The following is a 25,469-nucleotide window of genomic DNA, read 5'->3' on the forward strand; positions in this document are numbered from 1 at the left end:
AAAAGGGTTTCATTAACAGGGTACCCAATTTGGGGAAGATGGAGACTCCTCTGCTCCAAGCCATTCTCTTCTGCAAAGCACATCCCCTTGTTCCCAAAGACACAAACCCAAATCCATGCCCAGAGACCAACTCCCCTCCCTCCTTATCTGCCTCCCTGTGGCCCAAGGCTGCTCTGTGAGCAGGTCTCCATCTCTCCAGTTCCAGGCTCTCTCCGCCCCTCTCTCTGGTGCATGCACTTGTGGGGCCACATCTTCCTCGCCTCGCTGCAACATTCTCTTCCTCCAGGTGCCGAGTGCACTGCCAGATCACTGCAGGTGGTAGTGCTGAGGATTCAGTCCCCTGAGCTCCAGCATGCAAGGCTGCTCGCACCCCTGGGGCGGGTGAACTTTCCCAGCCACAGTCTGTGTGCCACTCTCGGGGTGAGAGAATGGGAGCATCCCAGGATTCACGCGGTGTGGCGTGGGGCCACAGTGTCCTGCCTGAGCCCACTGCTGGCAAGGTGCTGGCAAGGTGCATGTACCCCATGAGCCTGCTTCTGACCATGCAAGAGGGGCAACTCGAGAACTTAACTTTATGGCCCAAATGGTGTGGCTCAGTTGGGCATCATCCCACAGAGGAAAAAGTCGCCAGTTCAATTCCCAGTGAGGACACAAGCCTGGGATGTGGGTTCGGTCCCTGGTTGGGGCATATATGAGAGGCAACTAATCAATGTTTCTCTCCCTCCCTCCCCCTTTCTGTAAGAATAAATAAATAAAATATATAAAATGCTTCTGTATTGATGATAACATGAACCCCAAGCCTTGAGGGTGATGTTTGCTTTTAACTTCATAACTGATCTTTATTTTAATTTGAAGTATCCAATTCCTCAGAAGCAGTACAAACAGTGATTAATTCTAGGGGCTTAATAAATGAGGGAGCTCAATACCTTTAATGGTATAGGCATTATCCAAAAAATGGGATAGGCATTGTACCATTGTGGTTCTTCCCCCCTGAGAGCGGGGCCCAGTGTCCCACGGGCCCCCCACTGGTGGGGCACGCATCCTGCTCACACAACTCAGCCTCTGTGAGCTGGCTTCTGACTGTGCAAGCAAGGGGAATGCAAAAAGGGGAGGGCCTCCATTTTCAACTTTTCCCCCCAAATCCTGCATGCTGTGGGAGTGATCAAATTCTCAGCCAGTTCAGGCCAACATCCAAGATGAGCATCAGCCCACATTGTGTCTGTGCCCCTCCTCCCGCCACCATCATCAGGAAGGGGAGTGCGGCCTCTCCGGCCGGGTCAGGCTTCCCTTGCCCCTCAGCAGTCTAGCCAGAGCCACCTCCCCATTACAATTTGATGCATGTGTATATTGCAAAATGATTAATAATCACAGTAGCATTAGTTAACAGCTCCATCTCCTCACATAATTACTATTTCTTTTTTGTGGTAAGAACATTGAAGATTAACTCTCTTACCACCTTTCAAGTACGTAATACAGTATTCTTAACTTTAATCGCCATGCTGTGCATTAGATCACTGGAACTTAGTCATGTTATAACTGGAAGTCCTGTACTCTGGTCCACAGCCCATTTCCCCCACCTCCACCCCTGACAACCAGCGTTGTACTGTCTGTTTCTACGAGCTCAGCTCTTTTAGATTCCACATGTGTGATATCATACAGTATCTATCTTTGTCTTCTCACGAGTTTTACTCTTTTTAAAGCCCACAGTGCTGCTATCTCAGTGTTTCTCTTAGCGCTAGTTGTTTGGAACAGATCCGGTAGATCAGCTTCTTGGCCATACCAGTGACTCCCATCTGAATGACAAGATGTGGACAGTTCACAGAAGAAAAGACGTACATCTGATGTACATAGCTCACAGTGTGGGAAATCTGCTTTGTCTGGAGCTGAACTGCAATCTTCAAACACACCTAAACGATAACTTTCTCTGCAGTTACACACAATTGTCTTTCTATACATCTCTGACACTATTCCCAGTTTTACATGGTCAGGCTTCATGACGGCGAGGATTTGCCTGAGTACCTTGCGTAGTACTCATAGCAATACTAGATCCATCTTCATTTTCTTTTTGGAGGAGAAATGGAAGTTATTACTTCATCCTTCCCTGTGCATCATAAAACACTACCCTGTGGACGTTTCTCCGCTGTTAAACTTCAAAAGCAAGTGTTACTATGAGTCATTGACCACAGCTGTCTTGTTGACTTACGTATTCCAAGTGCCTTGTGCACCTTGGCATGCAGTACATAGGCACTCGATAAATATTTGTTGAAAACTGGATTGACATTTTTAAAAGGTCAGAATTAGAGAAGAGGTTCCTTTTAAAAGTTTATAATTTAGAAAGCTAAACTATTTTGAAGTGTGTAATGTATGTGTGTGTGTAATAGTTTTAAAAGCATTTTCAGGGATGTCAAACTCATTTTCACCGGGGGCCACATCAGCCTCATGTTGCCTTCAAAGGGCCGAATGTAACTTTAGGACGGTATAAATGTAACTACTCCTTAACTAGGGGCAAGGAGCTTGGTGCTGCCACTGGGTAGAAACAAGGTGGTGGACCGGATAAAACAAGGTGGAGGGCGGGATTCGGCCTGCGGGCCGTGTGTTTGCCACCTGTGATTTTAGGTAGTTCAAAAGTGGCCACAATAGATAAGTTATGTATTTTGCTAGTTATTACGTATTCGTATTTTAAAGAGAAAAATGCCTCTCAAGTTATTTCAGTTTGATATTTTCAAAACTCTTGAAAATAAAAAAGTACTCAGTTATGTGACATTTTGATATTCTGATGGGTGATTGTTATTAATATAAGGCATTGTTTCATTGAACTATTTATCGTACTGTAAGAATATAACTGACATACTAAAAACAGATATAGTGTTGTCATGAAATATTTTAAAACTCCTTAATGTAAATGAAAACTACTGAAGACCTTTCAGTCAAGTTAACATAATCCCGGAATTGACAGACTACAGACATGCCCATTTGCTTCCATTTGGTCTATGGCTGCTTTGACCCTACAGCTATAGCTAGTGAATGAGTGAGTGGATGACTGAATGCCCTCTCATCAGAAATTCCACTTTCAAACATTTAACCTGAAGAGATGTATGTAAGTATGTACAGGGATGTTCGTTCCACTGCTGTTTGTAATATCAGAATAATGGAAACCTAAGAGTCAAATAATAAGGGACTGGCTAAATTGCGGTACGTCCATACCCTGGTAAACCAGATAGCAGTTTTAAAAAGATGTTAGAGAAACATATCCACTGATATAAACCAGGGGTCATCAAACTAAAGCACTCTGACCAAATTTCGCCTAAGACCTGTTTTTGTACTGCCAGAGCTAAGAATGTTTTTGCAATTTAAAGGATTATAAGAGGAAAAAAATTAACAACATGAGATGCAAAGAGTATGTAGTTGTCAAAGTCCAAAATACTCTCTGACCCTTTGCAGAAAATATTTGCTGACCTCTGACATAAAGTGTTGTATTTAATGTACATTAATTTGCTGTGATAAATTTAAAACATTATGGCATAATGTACATGGAGTGATACTATTTTTTCTAACAAAAATGCAGTCCATCCCTGCTGGCATAGCTCAGTGGATTGAGCATGGGCCTGCGAACTAAAGGATCGCAGATCAGTTCCCAATCAGGGCACATGCCTGGGTTGCAGGCCAGTTCCAGGCAGGGGATGCACCAGAGGCAACCATACATTGATATTTCTCTCCTTCTCTCCTTCTCTTCCCCTCTAAAGATAAACAAATAAAATCTTTAAACAAATGCAATCCATATCATTAGAAGGAGAGACAAAATGTTAACAATTGTTGTATTGGGTGTATAGAGTTAATGATGTTCTATAATTTTTGTCTATTTGACATGATTTTTCAATAATGAGAATATATTCATTGTGTAATGAGAAAATTTAAATTTTTAATTTAGATGTGAAAAATAAGAATAGGGAAAAGGGAAAACTTCTCTGAGTTCTAAGGTGCAAAGGTATGCAAGGTCTGTCCAGAAGGTATCCAGCCACATAATATGAAAACTAGAGAGATTTTTTAAGAAAATACAAGAAACATTGTACACAGGACAATGACACCTCAGTCCCCTTCAAAGTAGGCACCTTGGGACCTCACACAGTTCTCCCAGTTGCCATAAGCTGCCCCATCATATTTTCCTGAATCTCATCAACAGTCTGAAATCTCTTCCCTTTCAAAAGTGAATTTAGTTTTTGGAAAAGCTAGAAGTCACAGGGCGCCAAATCTGGGCTGTAGAGGGCTTGGGTCACCTGAGTGATTTGATGTTTTGCCAAAATACTCTACACAACACATGGTATAGGAGTGGGTGCATTGTCATGATGAAGCTGCCAATCACCAGTCGCCCATACTGTGGCCTTGAGAATAATCTGCATAGTTTCCATGGATGAGTGTTCCAGCTTAACGCAAGATTTGATGCAGATACGTTGCTCTGCTCACTCAGTCTTTTTTAGTGTAACAGCCACACAGTATATCTGCTCACTCAATGGTTTCTGCCACCCCCCACTGACTAGTACAGTGAAGTTGTCATTGTTCACACATGCACATTCCAGTCTATTCTTCTTGGCTGTCAGGTTACATCGATGCACAAACCATTTTCATTGTGTTAACAATGGCTGGACTTTTTCCAGACAGACCTCATATTTCACTTTGTAGTTGAAGAAAGTGACACTGAAAGATTAATCAACTTGCCAAGAGGGGTGCAAACATGAGAACAATTGCACTGCTCCCACATTTTCTGTTCGGCAGCATCACCATTTAATAATTTAAAGTGTTCATCAACTCCCATATAAAAATTTGAACTCTGTGTCCAAAGGTACTTTAGCAGTATCAGTGTATAATATGTAAAAAGGAGAGTCATGCAGAAACCAAAGCCACTAGCTTAATGGAATTCAGTGCACAACCAGATAGGTTTCCATTTACTTAGAATAAAGAAAACATTACATTTCACATTTTTTTTCAAAACAAGCAAAACCTGGGTAGACATGGGTATTTAGTTTACTTTGTATATCTACAAGCTATTTCTGCTGAATAGTATACTAATGTATTGCCTTTTCATACCTATAGAGTTAATAGTTCAAATTTAGTCATCTTATACAAAAAGGGCACATTTCCAACTGAAGTTCATTCCCTTCCCAAAAGATAGATGCAAGAGAGACTTTTGACTTATTCTCAGACCTTATTTACAAAATTACTCAGTAACTTAGGCAAGCAAATACACTTCTACAGACAGTAATCTTCATTATAATGAACTGATAGCTAATCACAAAAATAACAGTAGGACCATAGAATGCAGACATGGAAGCTCATCAGTTTGGGGACCATTTAGTATATGGACAAAAATTCTAACATTTTTCCTTGATTCCTAAGGGAACCACTGTCTTATAGCAAAGAACAATGATGATGATAACTATTGTTATAGCTTCCTAAAAAGCACTTGTGCATTTAATCACATTTAGTCATCTTGTGATTTGGGGAATGATTCCCTATTCCTCCATCTAGAAACTGAGGTGTAGAGGGGGTTAAGTAAATGCACAAGATAATATGGCCGAGACAGCTGAGGACCGGCCCTGCATCTCCCAGCCCCAGCTCAGTGTCAGCGTGTGATGCTGATGCTGAGTCACCAAAACAAGATCCTGTACATTCCACTGAATCAAAAGAACAAACAAACATGTTTTTAAAATCGATGCAAAGAAAAAGGTTAAACTATAAATATTTTGATGCTCTTTAGCAGTGAGATTTGGTATCTAGAAAAATTTACTAGCATAAAATAGCTCCTAACTCAAAAATGCCAGGGAATCACAATATACTTGCACAGATGAGGCTGTCTTCTTCCTCTTATCTTTCTATGGAACAAAGGTTTCCAAGCCTGGAGTTTGCATATTTCAAATGATGTGTGACATTTGCCTGCAAACGGAATAACAAACAGAACAGTCCCTAGTTTAACCTATGATGTCACATATGAACAACCTCTGTGTGGCAGGTTCCACAAATCACAGCAAGACAAGGTGCATGCTTTCACGATCCCTGTCTCTTTAGCAGGCATTATGGTTTATTTAAAGATGTTTTCTTTTTTGTGAAAACTTATGTTCAGAAACTATTTGGCATACTTACCTAATACTAAATGTTATTTTTTTAAAACATCATATTGGTAACTCGTCCATTTTTTAAATGTAAATTGAGATAAAACATACAGCTCAACAACCCATTTTTAAGCACTGGATAATGGTTTGAACCATTATGCAGTTATTTACTGTTCTAGGGCTGGTGCTTGAGGAGTTAAGACATCTGAAATAATTGTCCTTAAGTGTTGTTAGAAGAGGAACATATAAATCTCTAATACTGTATTCTTTTCCCAGCTTCCTCTCTTCACCATTTACCTCTATAACAAACTTTATTCTTGAGAAGACACTTTTTAACTTTTTAAATATATTTTATTGATTATGCTATTACAGTTGTCCCATTTTTTTCTTCCTTTTTTTCTCCTCTGCCCTGTACCCCCAATCCCATCATCATTTCCCCCTTAGTTCATGTCCATGGGTTGTACACATAAGTTCAAAAGGCTTCTCCATTTCCCATACTATTCTTAACCCAGAAGATACTGTTTTAAAGGACCCTAATTATTTCTCAAGATATTTCCTTTATCAGACGGTCAATATAAGGTTTCTTAGTGTTGTAATTTATGTATCTTTGTCCCTTATCTCTCAGAAAATTACCATAACCAATGAGAAGTGAAGTGATCCATCCTCATCTTGGCAGAACTAGTGAGTAGTAGGCCCCGAACTAGGACTCGGGCCCCCTGATTCCCTGTTCAGTGTGTCTCCTACCACTTCACCTTGACTCTGGCTTATGCTCAGGGAAAATGCAGGCCAAGTTCAAGGAGCTAGGAGCACCAGTTGCTGCCCACATGGATACCGGTGATGCCTACTTGAACAGTCTGAAAATATCCCCAGTAATCCTCCCCATTTTACATCTTGCTATTTTAACATTATAACATTTTCCCAACTCAGGAACTAGGGAATAAAATCAGAGCACTCAGGAAAAAAATCAGTATCAGTATTCATTTATTTATCAACATTTATTCATTTTGACTAGGGAATAGTATATATATATATATATATATATATATATATATATATATATATAAAGGCAAACCTTTTAAAAAAGCTAACTCGCTGTTAATTTTTTATAAGAATATATATCTTTTAAAAAGCTAGCTAAGCCTAAAATGCCTATTCAGTATCTAGATTTTTTAATTATAAGAAGTTTTTTCTTGCGCTTAAATTTTGTGCTTTTATAATTAGAAACTCAAGGCTAAGGTACAATTATATTGATTCTTCTTGGTATTAACTCAAGGTCACTGGCAGGTTAGCATGCTTATCCTCTGTGTTTTGACTAAACAAGTTGGAGAGATGTTAGTGCTTTAATTTTTCAGGAAAGTGAAAAACACTCTCTTCATCTAATTGCCTAAAGGCTAAAAACTGAATTGTATTCAATCACAGGGGAAAAAAACAAAACAATTGACAAAAGTATTCATCTAATTAAAACTTACAAACTTAAAAAGAATGAAGTTCATAATGCCATTTGACTAATACAACCAATAATATTTTAAGAATTCAGGTTTTGTTTTTAATCAGTTAGAGAGAAGATGCAAAGATTAGAAATAGGCAGTAAAAGAAAGCTGTGTGTGCACACCCTTTGGAGGAACTCTCAGGGCACTGTCCCTCTGTATCAAAAGAATCGCAGACATTTGAAAAGGTGTGACTCCGGCATTCACTGGGCTGTGGTTGTCAGCAAACCACCGCCCCCCAACAGTATTGAACTAGAAGAGGGCCTCTCTGAACCTCAGTTTCCTCATCTATATACCGAGATTATGGAAACATTTGACCTTTGATGTCCCTTCCAGCTGTAAATTTCTGCTGGATTAGCAGCAGAAATAAAGACATATTTTTATATGTCTTTATTAGAATATTTAAACCATTAGAGGTTCCAGTCTAAACTGAAAAGCCAGAGTAGCTCAGTATTTATTGGTTGAATGATTAAATTTGGTCCATATTATGTGTGTGAATCAACTCAGCTAACAATATATGGGTTATTTTAGTTATTTTTCAGCCAAAGATATTTATCATACCTATGGCATCTTGTGCTGAAAGCTTTTGTAGCAAAATGAGTAATAGGTAGACTTTGCTTTTACTAATGGGAAATTAGTGTTTGATCTTTCACAGTGAAGTTTTCAGCATGAGCATGTGAAGAAAGCCTTTGATAGTGATTGTGCACTTCAAACTGAAGAATGCCTGAACTGAAGCGGGTTCTTTCCAGAGCTGTCAGTTCTTATTCATTTCTTCTTTCCTAACTCTTTAGTCTGGCATGTAAATATTCTTGTACAGTTCTTCAGGGATCTGCAAACTAGAGAAGCAAAGAAAGCCATACATCTTGTTTTAGAGCCTTGTCTAATCCTATCTATAAGGACAAAGTAACAAGATAAATGTTTTTATTTGGTAGATTCTAAAATCTGAAGTTTCTTAAACATTGATCAAAGACTGTGATGATTTACTTAATTTTAGTAAAAATATACAGTTTTGGTGTAGTTACTTTGAAATTCTTAACTTTGGACCATAAATGTTTCTATCTAAGTCTGTTTGTGACTTGCATGCTTGAAAGATTATTTTAGAAGCTATTCCATCATATTTTACCACCCTTCTTTTGGTACACTATATTAGTTTTTATTTTTGCTGTGAATAAAATCAGAATCTCTATAATGCAGGGTGATTTATTTTTTTGAAGATTCTTGTTGAATCATAAGATGTTTGCCCATCTCAAATTGATTAGTGTGAATTGCACGAATACTCTATTTAATTTTAATAGTCATTTTTTCAAAAAAAGAAAACATCTATGATCAGTGTAGATTACATTTTATTAACTGTCACTATTTTGTCTTGCCATTTTAACTTTATAAAATCCTTTCCACCAAATAAGCCCTGAAAACCAAGGTTGAGTACGAATCAGGTGTCAGGTTAACACTTACATTCATGAAACATGACCATAATTTTGCTTTTTTGCCAGTCTCATTTTAGTACTAGCTTTATGACTTCTGAATACTAGTTTTATCAGTGACAAATCAAAAGTTAGAAATTATAAGTCCTGCTCTCCCATTTTACTGGGGAAACTGACAAGCAGGAAAGTGAAGTGACTGGTCCGGGCCTCCCACTGAAGCCGCAGCGGAGCCAGACCTGATGGCCCACGCCCATGCTGGCCAAGTTCAGCACTCCCTGCACCGCGCCTCCCCATTTAAGGGAGCACTGAAGTCCCACTCAGGATACTTGTGGTCGTTTGCTTTCCAGCACATTATCCAAGATGTTAAAATTTAACTGCCATTTGGAAAGATTTGTGACATTTCTCCCTTATTACTTTAACAATATTAATTCTGTAAGCTAGCTTGGAATTTTATTACAAACTCACTGCATTAGCCAGAAAGATGGTGTCTTTAAGTATCTAGATTCCTCCTGCAGGTAACTTCTCTTTATATCTCAGGAGAAGGCAACAAAGCAAACATTAAGAGTTGGAACTGATTCAGGCTTACATGTGATTTTGCCGAAAGCATCAATAGTTTAATTAATGTTTAAGCCCCAACTATTTTGTAATTGTGCTCCAGATTGAGACACTGGAATATTTGATATAATTATTTATAGACAGTAGAAACCAATGGAACAGGATTGAGCAGTTTGCAGACACTAGAATATCGGTGGGTTCTCATTACAGTGCCCCAGGTGGGTCTGTTTATCAAATGAACATTTATTGTTTTTTAATACTAGGCATTATGGAGTATTTTTATTAGTTATAATTTTTATGAAGTTAAATGCATAGATCTTAAGCTTACAGGTAGATGAATTTTGACAATTCTGTACACACTTATAACTAATACTTCTATCAATATATAGATCATTTCCATCATCACGAAAAGTTTCTTTTTTTTGTATGTCGGTTTTTATTTTTTACTTTTTATACTTTTTTTGACATTTATTATTGAGAACTAGTTACTTTGCTTGATACTACATGTGTGTATATATGTATATATGTATATATGTGCACACACACACATATATATATGTATATATATATGTGCACACACAGGCTCATTCACATACACCACTGAACCAGACAAAGTCCATGCTTTCAGGAGGCTTATGTCTGGTGGGGTTTTTAAACAATAAACAATAAGCAAATGAGATAATTAGAATGTGATAGTGAGACCAAAAAAAGATTATATGATACACAATAAATGAGAATAGCCAACTTTATGTAAGATTGTTGAAAAAGACCTGTCTTAAAAAGGAACATTTAAAGGGATGGCCGAAGTTAAGAATGAACCAGCCATTCAAACAGGAGAGAAGAGCCTTGCAGCCAGAGAAACTAGCAAAGGCAGAAACCTTGAGACAGGAAGAACCATCACTTCCTGTTAACTGGACTATAAATATTTCCCTACCCTTACTCATAGAAGTATTGTGACATCAGTAAATTTAAATACGAAATTACCTGATTTACCTGATCTGGGGTGGATATGTATAATTGGAAATGACCAAGAAGTAGAGATCTTTTCTCAACTTTGAGAAAGAAAGGAAAATTACTCAGGGATAAAAGAAAGTAATACATTTAGTGATCTGTACCTTGCTTTCTGTAATCAAATGTTGCATTGTGTGATACCACTGTAGGAATTCGTAGAAAGAAAAGATCATGGCCCGGGACCTAAAGAATGGGTGAATTTGTATGGGCCAACAGGAGGGAGAAGGGGGTGTTTCAAGATGAGAGAACTGTGTAAACACTCGTATACTAAGGTGGAAGGTGGCACAACCAATAGAAACAAAGGATGTGGAGTTAACTAACCTTATTGTGTAATCACCTCACACTACATGCATGTATTAAATCATCACATTGTACACAATGTTACATGTCAATTATATCTCAGTAAAGCTGGGGGCATAGATTTTTATAAAAGAGATACTCAAGTGAACTGAACTAGAGTGAGTGCTTGAGACTATGAAGTCTCGAGCTGGAGTCGAACTGGTCTTTGAGAGAACAGAATATAATAGATTGGTCTGATTCATAGAGGTCATGGAAGGTCAGTGGATCAGTTTTGACCTGATATGTTAAACAATAGGAGGAATTACTGGTTTCTCGAACAGGAGTATTGTATGGTAGAAAGAGGCAATGGGATACTGGGTTGGAGGACCTTCTTTTTGGCCATGCCATTTCATTGTACCCAGTGATAAAAGTATGGACTGTGCTCTATCACAGAAAAGGAATGAGCTTTGTATGAGACATGTCAGGGAGATTGACATTGATAATGACTGAAGAGCAATATATCTAAAGTCAAAATGCGTGCTCTCTGGATGGGACTCTCAGTGATGGGACCTTTTAGTCTGCCTGGGACCTTAAATGACTGATTTCATCTTGGGCATGTTAAGTGCCAATAGCCAGACAAGACACCCAGATTGTGGTGTGAGCACACAAGTAAAAGTACATAACTAAAGCTGAAATGGGAAGTTGAACTTGGGAATGGGAACAGCTGATGAGAACTAAGGGCTTAGCTCATGATGAAGAGCGTGTGTCAAGCAATGGGGGAGGGTGCACACACACAGACCCTGAGCAGAAAATACCAAATCAGCAGCTGGGTAAAAGCCAAGACAAGAAATAATTTCAAGCTGTTAAATAAGGGAAGTTCTTGGGGAAACACCATAATCATTATCAGCATAAAAATACAACTAACCTTTTAGTATGGTTGCTATGTACCTTAAGGTCTTTAAATATAATAATGCATTCATTTCTTTCCACAACCTTTAAAAGAATAAATGCTATTGCTATCCCCATTTTAAAATGAGGAAATTTAGGCACAGAAGATTAAGCAATTTTCTTCCCAAGATTACCCAATTTGAAGAATGTTTTTAAAGCCTCAGCCCTTAACTTGCATGCCATATGATTATAGTATCAGTGATGGTGTTTTAACTCCATAGTTTAACTTTTACCTCATATAAGTTTCTTGAAAAGGAGTTAATTAACAGTTTAAAACATTGAGTTGAAACTAAAAACTCAGGAGATGGCTGAGCAGTAATTGCATAATCCCTAACAGGAGAAAAGAACTCGGAATTTTCTAGGTTAAAGACAGAGAAAGGGGAGGAAGAATGTACCTTTTGGTTTTTTTTTTCTTCCTACCTTTCCATACACTGTGAGTTGTTGAAACAGGAAATTGCCCACTTTAAAGAGAAGTTGTTTTTTAATAAGTACAATTTTAATCATTTCTCCCACCCCCACCCCACCCCCCCCCCCCCCCCAAATTCTTAAAAGAGGAGTTGTTTTTTAGCTTTTTCTACATACTGCAAATCCCTGAACTCCTGGAATATTAATTTATTGAAATTGAATGTAAATCAGACTTTTACATTAAAACACACGGCTTTCTTAATTTTCATTACTAAATAAGAGTGGGATTCCAAAAGAATGGGGTTTCTGAAATAGTGTCAACATTGGTATTACTGGACTGTCTTCAGTGTGGAACCCCAAGTAGCCAGATCTGTCTGTGGGGAGACTCAGGTTTTAGAGCAGGAGTTGTGACTGGAACCCTTTCCTCTGAAGAAGCCACACGCCACTGCTTTGACAGCACTTTGACGAATGCTGTCTCTTTGGCTGGGAGAGGACTTTGCTCTCTTCTCCAGGTTTTTCAGGGCTTCCCCAGCTTTTCTCCCATCTCCCTTGCCTGAGGAAGAGGCGGGGGAAAGTGTTAGTTCCCAGCCCCCCATGCTCAGGCACACAGTGTGGCCAGCAGAAGGGACAAGACACCTGCCTACTGCCCTCACTGTAGCAGCGGAAGCTGTGGCAGGCCTTCCTTCAGTGAGTAAATAACTCAGTGCTTTCCTTTGGACTGGAACTGTGGATGGAAGTCAACTAATTTATCTTCTGAAAGCACAATTTTTCTCAAGTGAATTGGCTGCTCAAAAACGTTCAATATTTTTCCACTTCAACAGAATAAAATTCTTATCCCTACATGCATGACCCCCCACAATTTAGGCCAACGCTGCCTGATTATGCCAGCCCTTATTCAGCAGTATTCCCCTTTTTGGTCAGGCAAGCTGGCCAGTTCCACTTCTTCAGACTCCGCTTGCCTCTGCCTGTGGTTAGACTGATACCTTCAGGGATGCCCCCTCCACTTCCCACCCTTCACTGCGGTCTCCAGCGTCACTAGCCCCCAGCACATGCTGCACACAGCCCCTCCCCCATTGCCATCTCCACCCACAGCCTTACCAAACTGCCGTGAACTCCTGAACCATCTTATCTCCAGCTCTCGTTTTATCTGTGCCCTAGGTATTTATGGGCATATATCATCTTCTTTGCTAAATTCTGGGCAGAACCAGTACTTAAACTTTGTATCTTTCAAATCACCTATACTTAACACCAGGGGGAATGAAAATTATAAATGACTAAGAGGACATACCAGGGCCCTGGCTGGTGTGGCTCAGTGCACTGAGTGCTGGCCTGAGAATCAAATGGTCATGGGTTCAATTCCCAGTCAGGGCACATGCCTGGGTTGCTGGCCAGTTCCCAGTGGGGGACCCACGAGAGGCAACCATACATTGATACTTCTCTCCCTCTCTCCTTCCCTTCCCCTCTAAAGAGAAATAAATAAAAAATCTAGAAAAAAAAGAGGACATATCAGTTATTTATGTAATAATGTGTTTTTGAAATTTCTTTTTTGTGGGTGTTACCTTTATTTTATTATTTCATTAAATGTATTGGGGTGATATTGGCTAATATGATTCTATAGATTTCAAGCGCACATTTCTGTGGTACATGACCATTGCACAGGTGCCCACCACCCATAGTCAGACCATCTCCCATCACCATGTATTTGGTCCCCTGCACCCTTTACTACCACCCCATTCCCTCCGGTCTCCTTTCACTGCACCGGAGTAAATAAGTGAAGAGAGAGTGGGACCAGATCTCCTGGTTTTCAGTGCAAGACTTACCACCAACAGTAGTGATTCTTCCCCGGCTTACACATTTGATTCACCTGACATCACCTGTGCTGCTTTAAAATATTCTGATCTGGGCCCTGCCTGGTGTAGCTCCGCAGATTGAACACTGGCCTGCAAGCCAAAGGGTCACCGGTTGGCTTCCTAGTCAGGGTACATGCCTGGGTTGCAGGCCAGGACCCCAGCAGAGGGTGCGCGAGAGGCAACCCCACATTGATGTTTCATTCTCTCTTTCTCTTTCCCTTCCTCTTTCTCTAAAAATAAATAAAATCTGTAAGAAAAAAAAATATTCTGATCTGGAAATTAGAATCTCAGGAGTGTAACCAAGACATCAGTATTATTTAAAATCTCCCACGGGATGCTAATGTGCAACCAAAATCGGAATAAATACCCTGTACCCCATGGCCCTTGGGCCGCTCTTGCTTTCCTAGGTAATTCTGTTAATTTGGAAATTCTTGTAACTCGAGAAAGTCTAATTTTTTTCATACGTGGAGCATTTTAAAGTAGAAAAGTGCTAAATGTGAGATGGTAGTATAGTACATTTTGTTTTGCTTACAACAGTAGCTTACTTCACTGTTTAACTTTTCAGATATTTCGAAAGAAAGCAGTGGAACTTGGGGTAAAATTGCTACCTGCATTTCATACTCCCTCTGGAATACCTTGGGCATTGCTGAATATAAAAAGGTAAAACTCTTCATTTTTGACAAAATATTTTAAGTTGAAATAGACACAGATTGGATAATTAGTTGTGTGATGTCGGCCACTTACACCACTCGGACTCTCAGCATCTGTCCTTGTGTCGAAAGGTGTTGGTTTTGCAGTTGTCCTGTGGCCTTAGATGGGCTCCTGTCCTGGGACAGCACGACCCCAAGAGAGTGACCGAAGCCAGGTGTCGTTCAAGAGGTTTGCACCATCATGGTGCACTGCTGCAGTGAAAATGTCTCTGTAGATTCCACAGTATCCCATTATGTTTAAAATTGTCATGAGAACACTTCAGAAACCGAACACACGAACTAATCAGATCTCCCACGCCTGAGACCTGAGTGCGTGAGGCTGCCCCGCCCACCCTCACAGGAAGGAGGGGGCCTGCTCACTGACCAGATCACACCGACCTGCTTGTCTGATCTGGGTGGAGAACCTGGTATGACAAGTCCATGGGAATGTGGCCTCAAGAAACACCTGGGCTGAAGACTTTCTGGAATCGTCCTAGGGAATTGTTTGAATTTTCATGATAACTTGAGCCTTTTGTTAATAAACACTTTTATCTTAAGCTTCCTTCTTACCTCTTTCTTCCCCATAAGTAATTAAGTGTATATGTGCCTTCTGGTAAAGATGATGATAGCTATTTGTAAAATTGTAAAATATGAAGGTTTGTTAGAGACACTTTACACATATTACCACATTTTATCCTTATAACAATCCCAAAATGTCAGCACTGTTGTTATCTCTATTTTAATGATAAGGAACTTGAGTCACAGACAGATTAAGTCATTTGCCTGGCGTCATCCTGTATATAAATACGTAGAGCTGGAATATGTATTCTGATGTTTACATACACCATTGATGCCCAGGCATAAATTAAACCACTATCTTGTTTTATAAATGTCAAGATGCGCAGGTGGTTTGGCAGGATTATCAGTTAAATGTCATGCATCGTTTTGATCCGTATGTTATATGTGGATACCTTGAAATCATCCTGTACCTGTCTATAGTTGTGGGGGGGGCGGTGGCTGGTCGGACAGGGGCAGTGGCACGGAGGCAGTGAAGTGGGGAGAGTCCCCTCAACCTGTCCGTGTTAGTTGAGGTAGTTCTCTACTCCATAATGTGATGTCTCTGGATCTGCTTTTCCTTGGAAGGGTCCTAAGGCTTTGGCTGTGCTCTTGGAGACCAGAGCATATGCTGCTGCAGGGTCTTAAGGCAGGAGTGGGTGTGAGCTTGGCTTAGAGGCAGCATGGCATTTGAGGTTTGTTTTACTTTTATTACCTTCCTCATCTTCAGACTTTGTATTTAGAGACAGTATTCTGACCTAGAAACTACTCTGTTACCTGAAATGAGATCTGGTTACAGAAACACCATGCACATTTAACACAACTTTTCCCTGCCTGCGCTCCGAGAAATATGATGTGGGCAGAATAGTACAGTGAGGTAATTGGTTATGGAGAGACCTAGTTCTAGGTATTCTAGAGGTACTGTAGGTTTGTCCTTAGAGCAATTATTTCAGCTCTCCAGGCTTATCTGTAAACTGGTCATTAGGCTACTTTAATTGTTATTTTGTGAAAATGTTTAGTTTCACTGGCCACTTGGAAATTCTAATGAAACATGACCCCTCTCCTCATTAATTGCATGTTCCTAAGTATACATATTTTTGTTTTCTAAAAGCTGACAAATTTAAAATAATAGAATGAGTGATCACTTTGTCTACCCTAAGATTCCATGGAACTAGTTCTCATTGCTTCCTGGAAAGAAAGGAAATTATGTGAAGACCTACTAAAACTAAACTAATAGAGAGACGTGTGGGCCTACATCTTTGCAAACATTTAGTCAGTTATTGTAAGGTGCTAATAGCATTTAATTAGTTCTAGCCTCTCTTGAAAAAAACAAAAGAAATTGGGTTATTTTAAAACATACTTCACTTTATTTAGTGTTTATTTCTAACAGCCAAGAGGATTTTTCCTTAGTTAAATCTGTCCTTAGTGTACAGTGGAGATATTTTTTGGTATATAAAGGACTACTTCTAAAAACTATTAAATACTGAATCCTCTTTTATTTTTCATATCTATGCCCCTTGAAATTTCATTAACAGGGACATTCAAGTTTTTATTAACACCTTGTTTTGCATTTATAGTATTTTACATACATGTCATATAATTTCTAAGATTATAGGAAAACTACATGCGGTGAAAAATAATGTTCCATTTTGTTTATGTGTTCTCTAATGTTTTCAAGTTAAACTAGAGGAAATTAAGTGACTATTTGACAGCTGACGGGAAGACTTTTAATTTCCTCTGTGGCAAGAAAACATTTCATATTTATCTGCAACAATTACATTTCAGGGTACACTGCTAATGTCAGCCTGGACGTACATGCTGTTTCATCGAAACCTGTTTGGGCCAGGGACTAAGGACAGCCACCATGGGAGCTGCCATGGGGCTTCTCTTCTAGGTTTAAAGACAGTTTTAAAGGCTGTCATGAGTAGAAGTTTTAAAGAAAAGAGGAAAAAACATGTCTGGCACAATCATATTTTCTTAATTACCTTCTCGGAATAAGGGAATGTCCATAGAAGGAATGCCCAAAGAGCAAAAAGGACTTGAAGATGCTTTCTGAAATAGCTGTGTGTTCACTGTTGACTGGCTTTGAAACTCTTGGTGATACTTAGGGTCAGAGAGGCACTGCTGTGTCATCTACAATATAGTTCCACTCTCGCCTCCCAGTTTCAAAATTGTTAATGGATGCTACTCTTTGCCAACAACTATCTATTAACAAAAATGTGAACTTCTTGGTATTATTTGTTCACATCTTTCTAGCATTCAGGTTATTATTGAAAGATAATTGGTTTCTTTACCTTTTCTTTGTAAAAATAAATATTTATTTGAGTCTCTGCTCTGATGAAGGTTTTATGCTAGTTCCTGGGAAGACTGTTCTCTTCTTTGCACTTTATTTAAAAAGAAAACAGACATGGGCTTTTCTTCAGAGTATCTACAGCCTGGTTGGTAAAGCATGATATATATATTTTATGTTATATTATCCACTCACTCATGTAATTGACAAATGTAAGAGAGTCTGTGCCAAGGAGAGATAATAAGTACTGGACTGAATTTAAAGCAAGCAGTATTTTGACTTGGGGAGGTTTACGCATTTGGATCTAAAACATCAATAAGCCAAATTGGAATTCAGTATTTGTGCAAACTAAGAATAGCAGAGAGCCTAAATAATTTACTCATATTCTACATTAGGAACTCTGTCCCAAAAATCTGTTCAGAAAAAAAAGTATTTTATAATTATCTCTTCTGCTACCCCTGTAATAAATGCTTAATTTAAGAGCTAAGCTGCTATATTAAGTTGTAAATTAATCTGATTGTGATTTAATAGCAAGTGGTTTAATAACACATTTGCCTCAACAACACACCAGTAAGGATGGAAAGTGTGTGACTTACATACACCTCTGCTAAGAGAAATTCATTGGCTTTTTAACAGATTAGATTTTGATAGAAGTCAATTTCTCTAATGTGTAAATGTCAAAATTTGATGTCTGATCTTGTTATTACTATTAGCAAGGGGCCAAGTGCATTTTTTCTTCCAACCTAAAGAAGAAAAATTACCTCTGTGGTTTGTAGAGTACAGTATTTCATCATTTCCATATATATATATATATATATACCTATATATGTATAATTCAAGCCCAGATTGAGTAAGCTCACTGGATTTTGAGTTTTCTAAAGTGTGTTCTTAATTTTAAATAATATAAGTGCTATTCTCATTATTCATTTCTATCACAGGACATAGCTTCTGGGCATTCCTAATAATTATTCTGTCTTTCTTGATAAATGAGTTAGTTTTAACTGTGTACCATTTTATCACTTATTTTCTCTTTGTGGATTTTTCTGAAATGACACTTTCCTGGTGGTTCTATTAGGTTAGCAGAACTGTCTGTAGCATATGCTTTTGCTGCACACGTCAAGGAATGTTCTGGAAGATGAGCAGTCTTCATTCTAGCCCTCATTCCTCAGCAGGGCAATAAATGAGGCGCAACTCTCTCACCTGCTGTTATTTCCTGTATGTGAAGTTTTATTCACTGCTCTATCCAGAGCAAATGTATACTGTATCATTATTTATATTTACATTGCAGTTTGTATCATTATAACTAGATTGCAAATTGCTTTACTTTAACTGAAATGGGGCCTTAATTAAGAATAGTACATAACTTAATTTTCCAATAGGGAAAGATTATCCTGTGTGAAGAATTTAATATATATATTTTAACAAAAGGCAGTAGTAGCACCTTTACTAGGACTCTTAATACTTCAGTCTTATAAAATGCTTAAATATTAAACTATAGTTGGTTAGTTTTAATAGACACAAACTCTGAAAGACAGTCTAATTAAGTAAGGTATTTAAAAATACTTTCCATATATCTTCTTGTGTTTTTACTTGACAGTTGAAATACAAACTTCTCAATCATTAAATTTACTAACCATTTTTAACATATCTGATTTCAGATTTGAAAGAATTACAGAATACAGTTCCGTGCCTTAACATCATAAGAATAATGTAAAAAATAGCTAGGAACAAATTTTCTGAACACGAGCAGATGAAAGTTATTGAGCATACTTGCCAATATTCTAAGAGGCGAACAGCCCGTGGCCACCCCGCACAGTGTCCGCAGCTGGGATGCACCCCAAGCAGCAAACCCGAGCTGCATCTCGGGTAGTTTTCTCTTTATTACCTGTGTTATGGATCCGTTAAATTCAAAGTTGTACAAACTCTAGAAAAGTAAAACAAGTTACAGTCTTACCAGGTATTTTAAGCTAAGCGGTTTTATGTTTTTATGCTTTCTGATTGGATGATTTACTATATTAGGTTTCTCTCTTCTATCTATTTTAATTTACTTAGCCATTTCAATTCTTCTGGAAAAGGAATAACCATACTTTAAGGTTTTAATACTGATATGCATAGTTACTAATATTAGATATGAGAATATTATTAACCTAGTTAAAGCTGCTGTTTATTAACACTGCCAGTATAGCTCTTGGCCTTGGATATTTCATATAACTGAGTTTGTCTTCTTATAAGTAAAACTAAAATAACAATGGTCGTATCTATCCTGATGATCCCATAAGGCTTTTGTAGAAATCTATTGAATTAATAGGTAGATTAATCATTGCTAAGTTCTATGAAGTAAATGTAAATTGAAATTATTAATTCGTGATCTCGTTATGAATTTTTATTATAAAATATTTTATATGATAAAATAACATGGCAAAAACTAACTTGGTTCTGATGCCTTTTTATGGTAGTCTTCTGTTTTTTAGCCACTCAGTGCTTCTAATCTATTCTCAAGCTCAAGTCCATTTCCTTAGATCAGGAAGGAAGATGGTGTTGGTAGAAATAGCTGCAAGTATGGAGAGAATGTCGGTGTAGTTCCTGTGAGATATTGTGGCTCCGTGCGCAAACATTTAACCTTAAAATTGTTTTGGAATTTATAGGGTCAAAACAATTCCTCCCTAAAATTATATTTATTGTTAAATTATCTCCTCTACAAATAAGAATTGTTTAACCATAATATTTAAGAAGAGTGTAAGGCAATAACACGTAATGTTTTTCCCCAAGTCCCACATGCTAGCTAGGGCTTAATCAGTATGGTACAGCCCATCTATGGAAAGGTGTGTGCATTCTTGCTGTAAACACACACACTCCATCTCCTACCTCCTGAGTTGTGCTACTTCCATCAAGGGTCTGACTGCTCCAGTTACTTTCCGTCAGTGATGCTGTGCTTTCCCAGTGCTTTGGATAACTGGGACTTTTTTTTTTTTAAATATCATTGCTGCCTCCCTACTCCCAATGTGTTTCCATTGCCAAGAGTAAGGTCCTGGGATTTTTATAAGCCTCCTTGGAGGGCATTCTCATCTTCAGCTGGGGTGAAAAATCACGCTTTATGTGTAGTATGTATATACTGAGGACGACTGCCTTTCTCCTCTCACTGAACTCTGAAAACTTTTCCCTGCCCATTGTCAACTTACTGAAATATGGAATGTCAGAAAACGGGTTGAAAATGCCCAGCTGGAAGTAGAACAGTGGGTCTCAAACTTAGACTCTATGAGAATTGCCTGGGGGGTTATTAAAACACATATTGCTGGGCCCCACCTGTGCAGATTTGGATTCAAAGGGTTTTAGACAAGAACCCAGATTGGAGTTTCTTTCTTTGTTTTAAGATTTTATCTATTTATTTTTAGTCAGAGGGGAAGGGAAGGAGAAAAACAGGGAGAGACACATCAATGTGTGATTGCCTCTCGTGTTCCCCGTACTGGGGACCTGGCCTGCAACCCAGGCATATGCCCTGACTGGGAATTGAACCGATGACCATTTGATTCTCAGGCTGGCACTCAGTGCACTGAGCCATACCATCCAGGGCCAGATTGGTGTTTCAAACTGGATCCCAGCTAACAGGAGACACTGCTGCTGCTGGCCCAAGTTACACTTTGAGAACTGCTGTAAGACAAGAAGTGAGCTGCCATCAGAGCTGTTCAGATTCTTAAATCTCACAGCTGCTCAGGGAGGCAGCCAACTCCCAACATCGACGGAAAGGGCTGTTGTTTCTGTATTTCATTTCCTTTTTTACCCAACATTTCCACTTAAATCTAGGCATCACATCGCTTCTTCTAAGAAGTTAATTCCAGCTACTGATTAGCCAGCAAGAGTTTACAATGTCCTTCTCCCCCTTGCATTATTATCATCCTTATTTAATCCAGTAAGACTAGAAAGCAGCACACTTTGTGCCATTTTAACATAACAGAGGGGGGAAAAGATATTTTGAATTAAAGACTTTAGGAAAACTTTAAAATGAGAGCCATTTTGATAAAGCCATTCTTATGGCTTCAGGCAAAGTGACTTTATTATGAGCAGCTGGTGACCTGGCCCTGCACCTGAAGGCACTCCAGGGCCAAAGACAAGAGGCAACCCCTATCCCCCCACCCGAGGAGCAGGGACCTCCGCTTCTTCTGGATCATTGCATCCTCTCGCCAAGCCTCAGATCCCTGTGTCCATGCCAGGAATGCAGTAGCTTGACCAAACTAAAGGCATTTATTTATCGTAAGTAGGCAAGAAAGATGGTAACATTTAATTTAAATGGCACCTGTGTCTAGGCCTCCTCTGTTGAGACTTAAGGGACAAACAGTTCTGAGCAAAGGATACTTCCCCGTTTCTTAGTCATGCATTGTGAGGCAGTAGGAATTGAAGGGCCTAAGAGTGCCCGAACGGTTCCCTTTCTTCCCGTTCATTCAGTCGTAACTGAAGTTAATGACCAGGTAAATGGGGTTATCAGAATCTTTTTTTAAATCTCTGGGTGAAGGAGCAGACCATATCTGTCTTTGAACACAGGCTCTAGCAGTCCTCGTGACATCTCTGTCCCACCCTTCCCTCTTCCTCCCCATGAGTCCTACTGGCCACAGACCACTTCCGCTGTGCTGCTGGCGGGGCAGGGGCCAAATACTGACATGTGAATGGAGTAAGCCAGCTGGCCTCTCACTTAACCATGTATTCATTCCTGAAAAGGGAGTTTTGTGCTATACTTTAATAAGGTCCTACATTTTAAGGCTAAATTGCAGCATATGATTAATCAAAGTGCAGAAATTTACCATAGGTTACGTGTAGCCAATTTAGATGCAGTCAATCCCAAGAGGATTGCTTGCATCCCTTAAAAATGACTTGAGGTTTGTGTGTCCGGTAAGGGGCCTAACGCACTCTTCAATTTTTGGTAGATTCAGAGTCGTGGTACAAAAACCTATGGGACTGGATTGTTAACTGTGGCCAATGCTTCCTCCACAACATCCCCATGGTGTCAGCAGTTAATACACCAGGAAGATTTTGCTTAAGGACAGTGTCAGTTATGTGAATAGTGTGAACTCAAAGCCGCTTCCATCTCAAGTGTTTCGAATGCACATAACTAGTGTTTTACAGACTCGGCTTTGTTCACACTATTCACACAATCGGTGCCAAATCAGCCTTGATGATTTGAAATGTATTCCACAGACAGAACTTAGATTAGGAACAAGTCAGAACACATTATTCTTACATTGCCTTTACAGGTCAGCGGTTGAATAATCTTTTCAAGCAACTCACTATCCTAGGTTTTTCATGAAACAACAACCAGGTTTCCTGTGATTGTTCTCAAGACCAGGCTCATGTTGTCAGTGCGGGGCAAACCTTTAAAATATCTAATTAGTAAAGTTTAACTTAAAGATTTATGACATTTTTTTAATAGGCATTTGGTATCAAAGACACTTTCTCAGCCCTTATAATTGTTACTCATTGTAAATATTAATCTAACTGCAATGAATCTTGAGTGGGAATTGGAAGGTCAATGTAAAATATTTATACCTAAACCAATCATTTTAAAGGCCTCACAATCTCAGTGGGTGTGTTAACCACTCCGTGTTTCCTGCTTATGCAGTAATGGCTGGAGTTGACCTGTTTTGAAAAGTGGGATGAGCAATAATTGATTACTGTTTCTTTTACTCACTGGAAAAGGAAAAGTGATGGAGCAATAGTAAGAATTCATTGTAATTGTTAATCTGAAAATTAATGTGCAGCTGGGCATGAGTACAGGCAGTGCAATTAGGTGATTTAGCAATCGTGACAAATTCTCTTCATCTGTAAGGTGCAGTGGTGTTAGGTCTCCTTTATCTGACTCAGTAGCAGGCCTGGTTTCAGGAAGGCTGTATCAATGCTCACGTTGCCCTTTCACCCTGGAAGTGTTTGTTAGAGTTCAGCCTTATTAATTAAATCTCACTTTCTCCCTTTGTCATGTCATGCGATAGTTTTTATGGAACATTTATACAAAACAGTGATTACTGGTAATTGACCTGCATATGTTGAATAATCTTAGGATGCTACTGAGAGTTTAATGTACCTTGTAAATTGAGAGGCTTCCAATTAAGTTGAGTTCTTAAGATAATCACTTTCAAAACCAATCAAGTAATAGGACATTAGTAAAGCTCTTATTGACTTAATTGTGACAAATTAATAAACAGACCCAGTGCAATTACTGTAATGGCTTTATCAGTGAGCAGTTTTCCAAAATTTACACATAAATCTATTCTACCCCCTCAAAGTACGATAAAGTTACAGAAGTCATCCTAAGATGGATATCATTACTAATAGTTATACATGAGTATATTGTGCAAATAGCTTGGATTTTGTGTGTGTGTTTCCTTCTTTTTAAATGTGATTACATTTCCTTCAAAGGTCACTGAATCTACTTGCTAAGCCCTTAAACCACATGATTTTATGAGATCTTCTATTATGTGTTGGACAAAACTACTACGCATTCTTGTGTTTTCTCATCTCTCCTTTTTTGTGCCTGTGCCTTTGGGTTGATGCCCTCTCTTCTCCAAGAGTGTTGGAATGCAATGTCTCAAAGAGCTGTAAGCATAGTGCCTTGTCATACCTGCGTGGCAATCTGCAAATAGACTTTGGAAAAACAAATGAATTATGAATTACTTATTTACCATGTTGTTTTAATATATGACAGTACCAGTTCCTGTAACTTTACTGATTGTGTTTAAGAAAATAGCAGCAAAAAGAACAGGAATATAAGTTCTGTATCCACTACTTTAAGAGTAGTGTGACAACTTTATATATTTCTCAAAATACATCTATGTGTTTAAAACCCTGCATTTTATTTAATAGCTCCATTAAAATAATGTGATAACACATATTTTTCTAAAATGCCTTGGTTTTCTCATTTTTTAAAAGTTGAGTTAATAGTATCAATTTTACATAACAAAACCTAGAAATTTAAGAAATTGGGGGTCTTTTACATCTAGAAGAGTAGATCACTGTGGAATTACAAGATCCTGAAATCATGGTGGGCATCCATACAATCTATGCTTAAGTTAGAGCTTAACAAGGAAGAATGCACTTTCAAGTAAAGTGTGTGTGTGTGTGTGTGTGTGTGTGTGTGTGTGTGACACACACTCTGTAATTCTACCAAGCCTCTCCTGTGTTCAGTTCACAACACATAGTCTTCCTCAAACAAGGACAGCATAGAGTCCTCATAGTAATTGTCATCATCTGGGACCACAAAGGGAGGAACACAATGAAACTGCCCAGCTGAAGAAGGGTTATTTTTAAATTATTGGAATACCCTAAAATACGGACTACAAATAGAGCTGAAATTGTGGCAATTTCATTAATTATGAGGTATTTAAACTTATGGTTCTTGAATTTAGTAGGAAAAATTTATTAAACACTGTATAAATGCATCGCGTTTGGGCATTTATTTACATGCAATCACTGTAGCCAGTGGCATGATGGGATTTGCAGCCCACAGTTATATCAGGACCACAAGGACAAGCCTGTGGCTTGTAAACTTTCTTGATCTCTTACCAGTAAAATATTTTTGAACACTTACTCCAGAATATATACTCTCATTTACAAGTTTTATATATCTATAGCAGTGTTTTAATATCTTGTTCATTTTAAAACATTTCAAAAATAAAATTGTATAAGAATAAGATGTAGATGGTGATGAAATGTTTTATTAAGAGAAGATAAATGATATTTTTAGTGAAAGCAGTGTGATTCATTATTTTTTAATTTTAGTTTAATGCTTGTAATACTGTGAGTAATTCAAAGTTCTTTTCACGTGTTACTTCAAAATGTGGCGTTAACTCTGCCCAGGTGGAAAAGGTGATTCAGTAATATTGATGACAG

The 25,469-nt window shown here is 38.6% G+C and overlaps 1 protein-coding gene across 1 annotated transcript in view; it reads left to right on the forward strand.

Moving 5' to 3' along the window:
* MAN1A1 (mannosidase alpha class 1A member 1) overlaps nucleotides 1-25,469 on the forward strand; it is a 150,773-nt gene that overhangs the window by 78,853 nt on the left and 46,451 nt on the right. Inside the window, exon 6 of the mRNA XM_053664799.1 lies at nucleotides 14,629-14,723. Within this exon, the coding sequence (XP_053520774.1) occupies nucleotides 14,629-14,723 (95 nt within the window). The remainder of the gene's footprint in view (nucleotides 1-14,628; nucleotides 14,724-25,469) is intronic.

Source organism: Artibeus jamaicensis, unplaced genomic scaffold (assembly GCF_021234435.1).
Source record: "Artibeus jamaicensis isolate MK-2021 breed Jamaican fruit bat unplaced genomic scaffold, CSHL_Jam_final contig_387, whole genome shotgun sequence".
Classification (NCBI taxonomy): domain Eukaryota; kingdom Metazoa; phylum Chordata; class Mammalia; order Chiroptera; family Phyllostomidae; genus Artibeus; species Artibeus jamaicensis.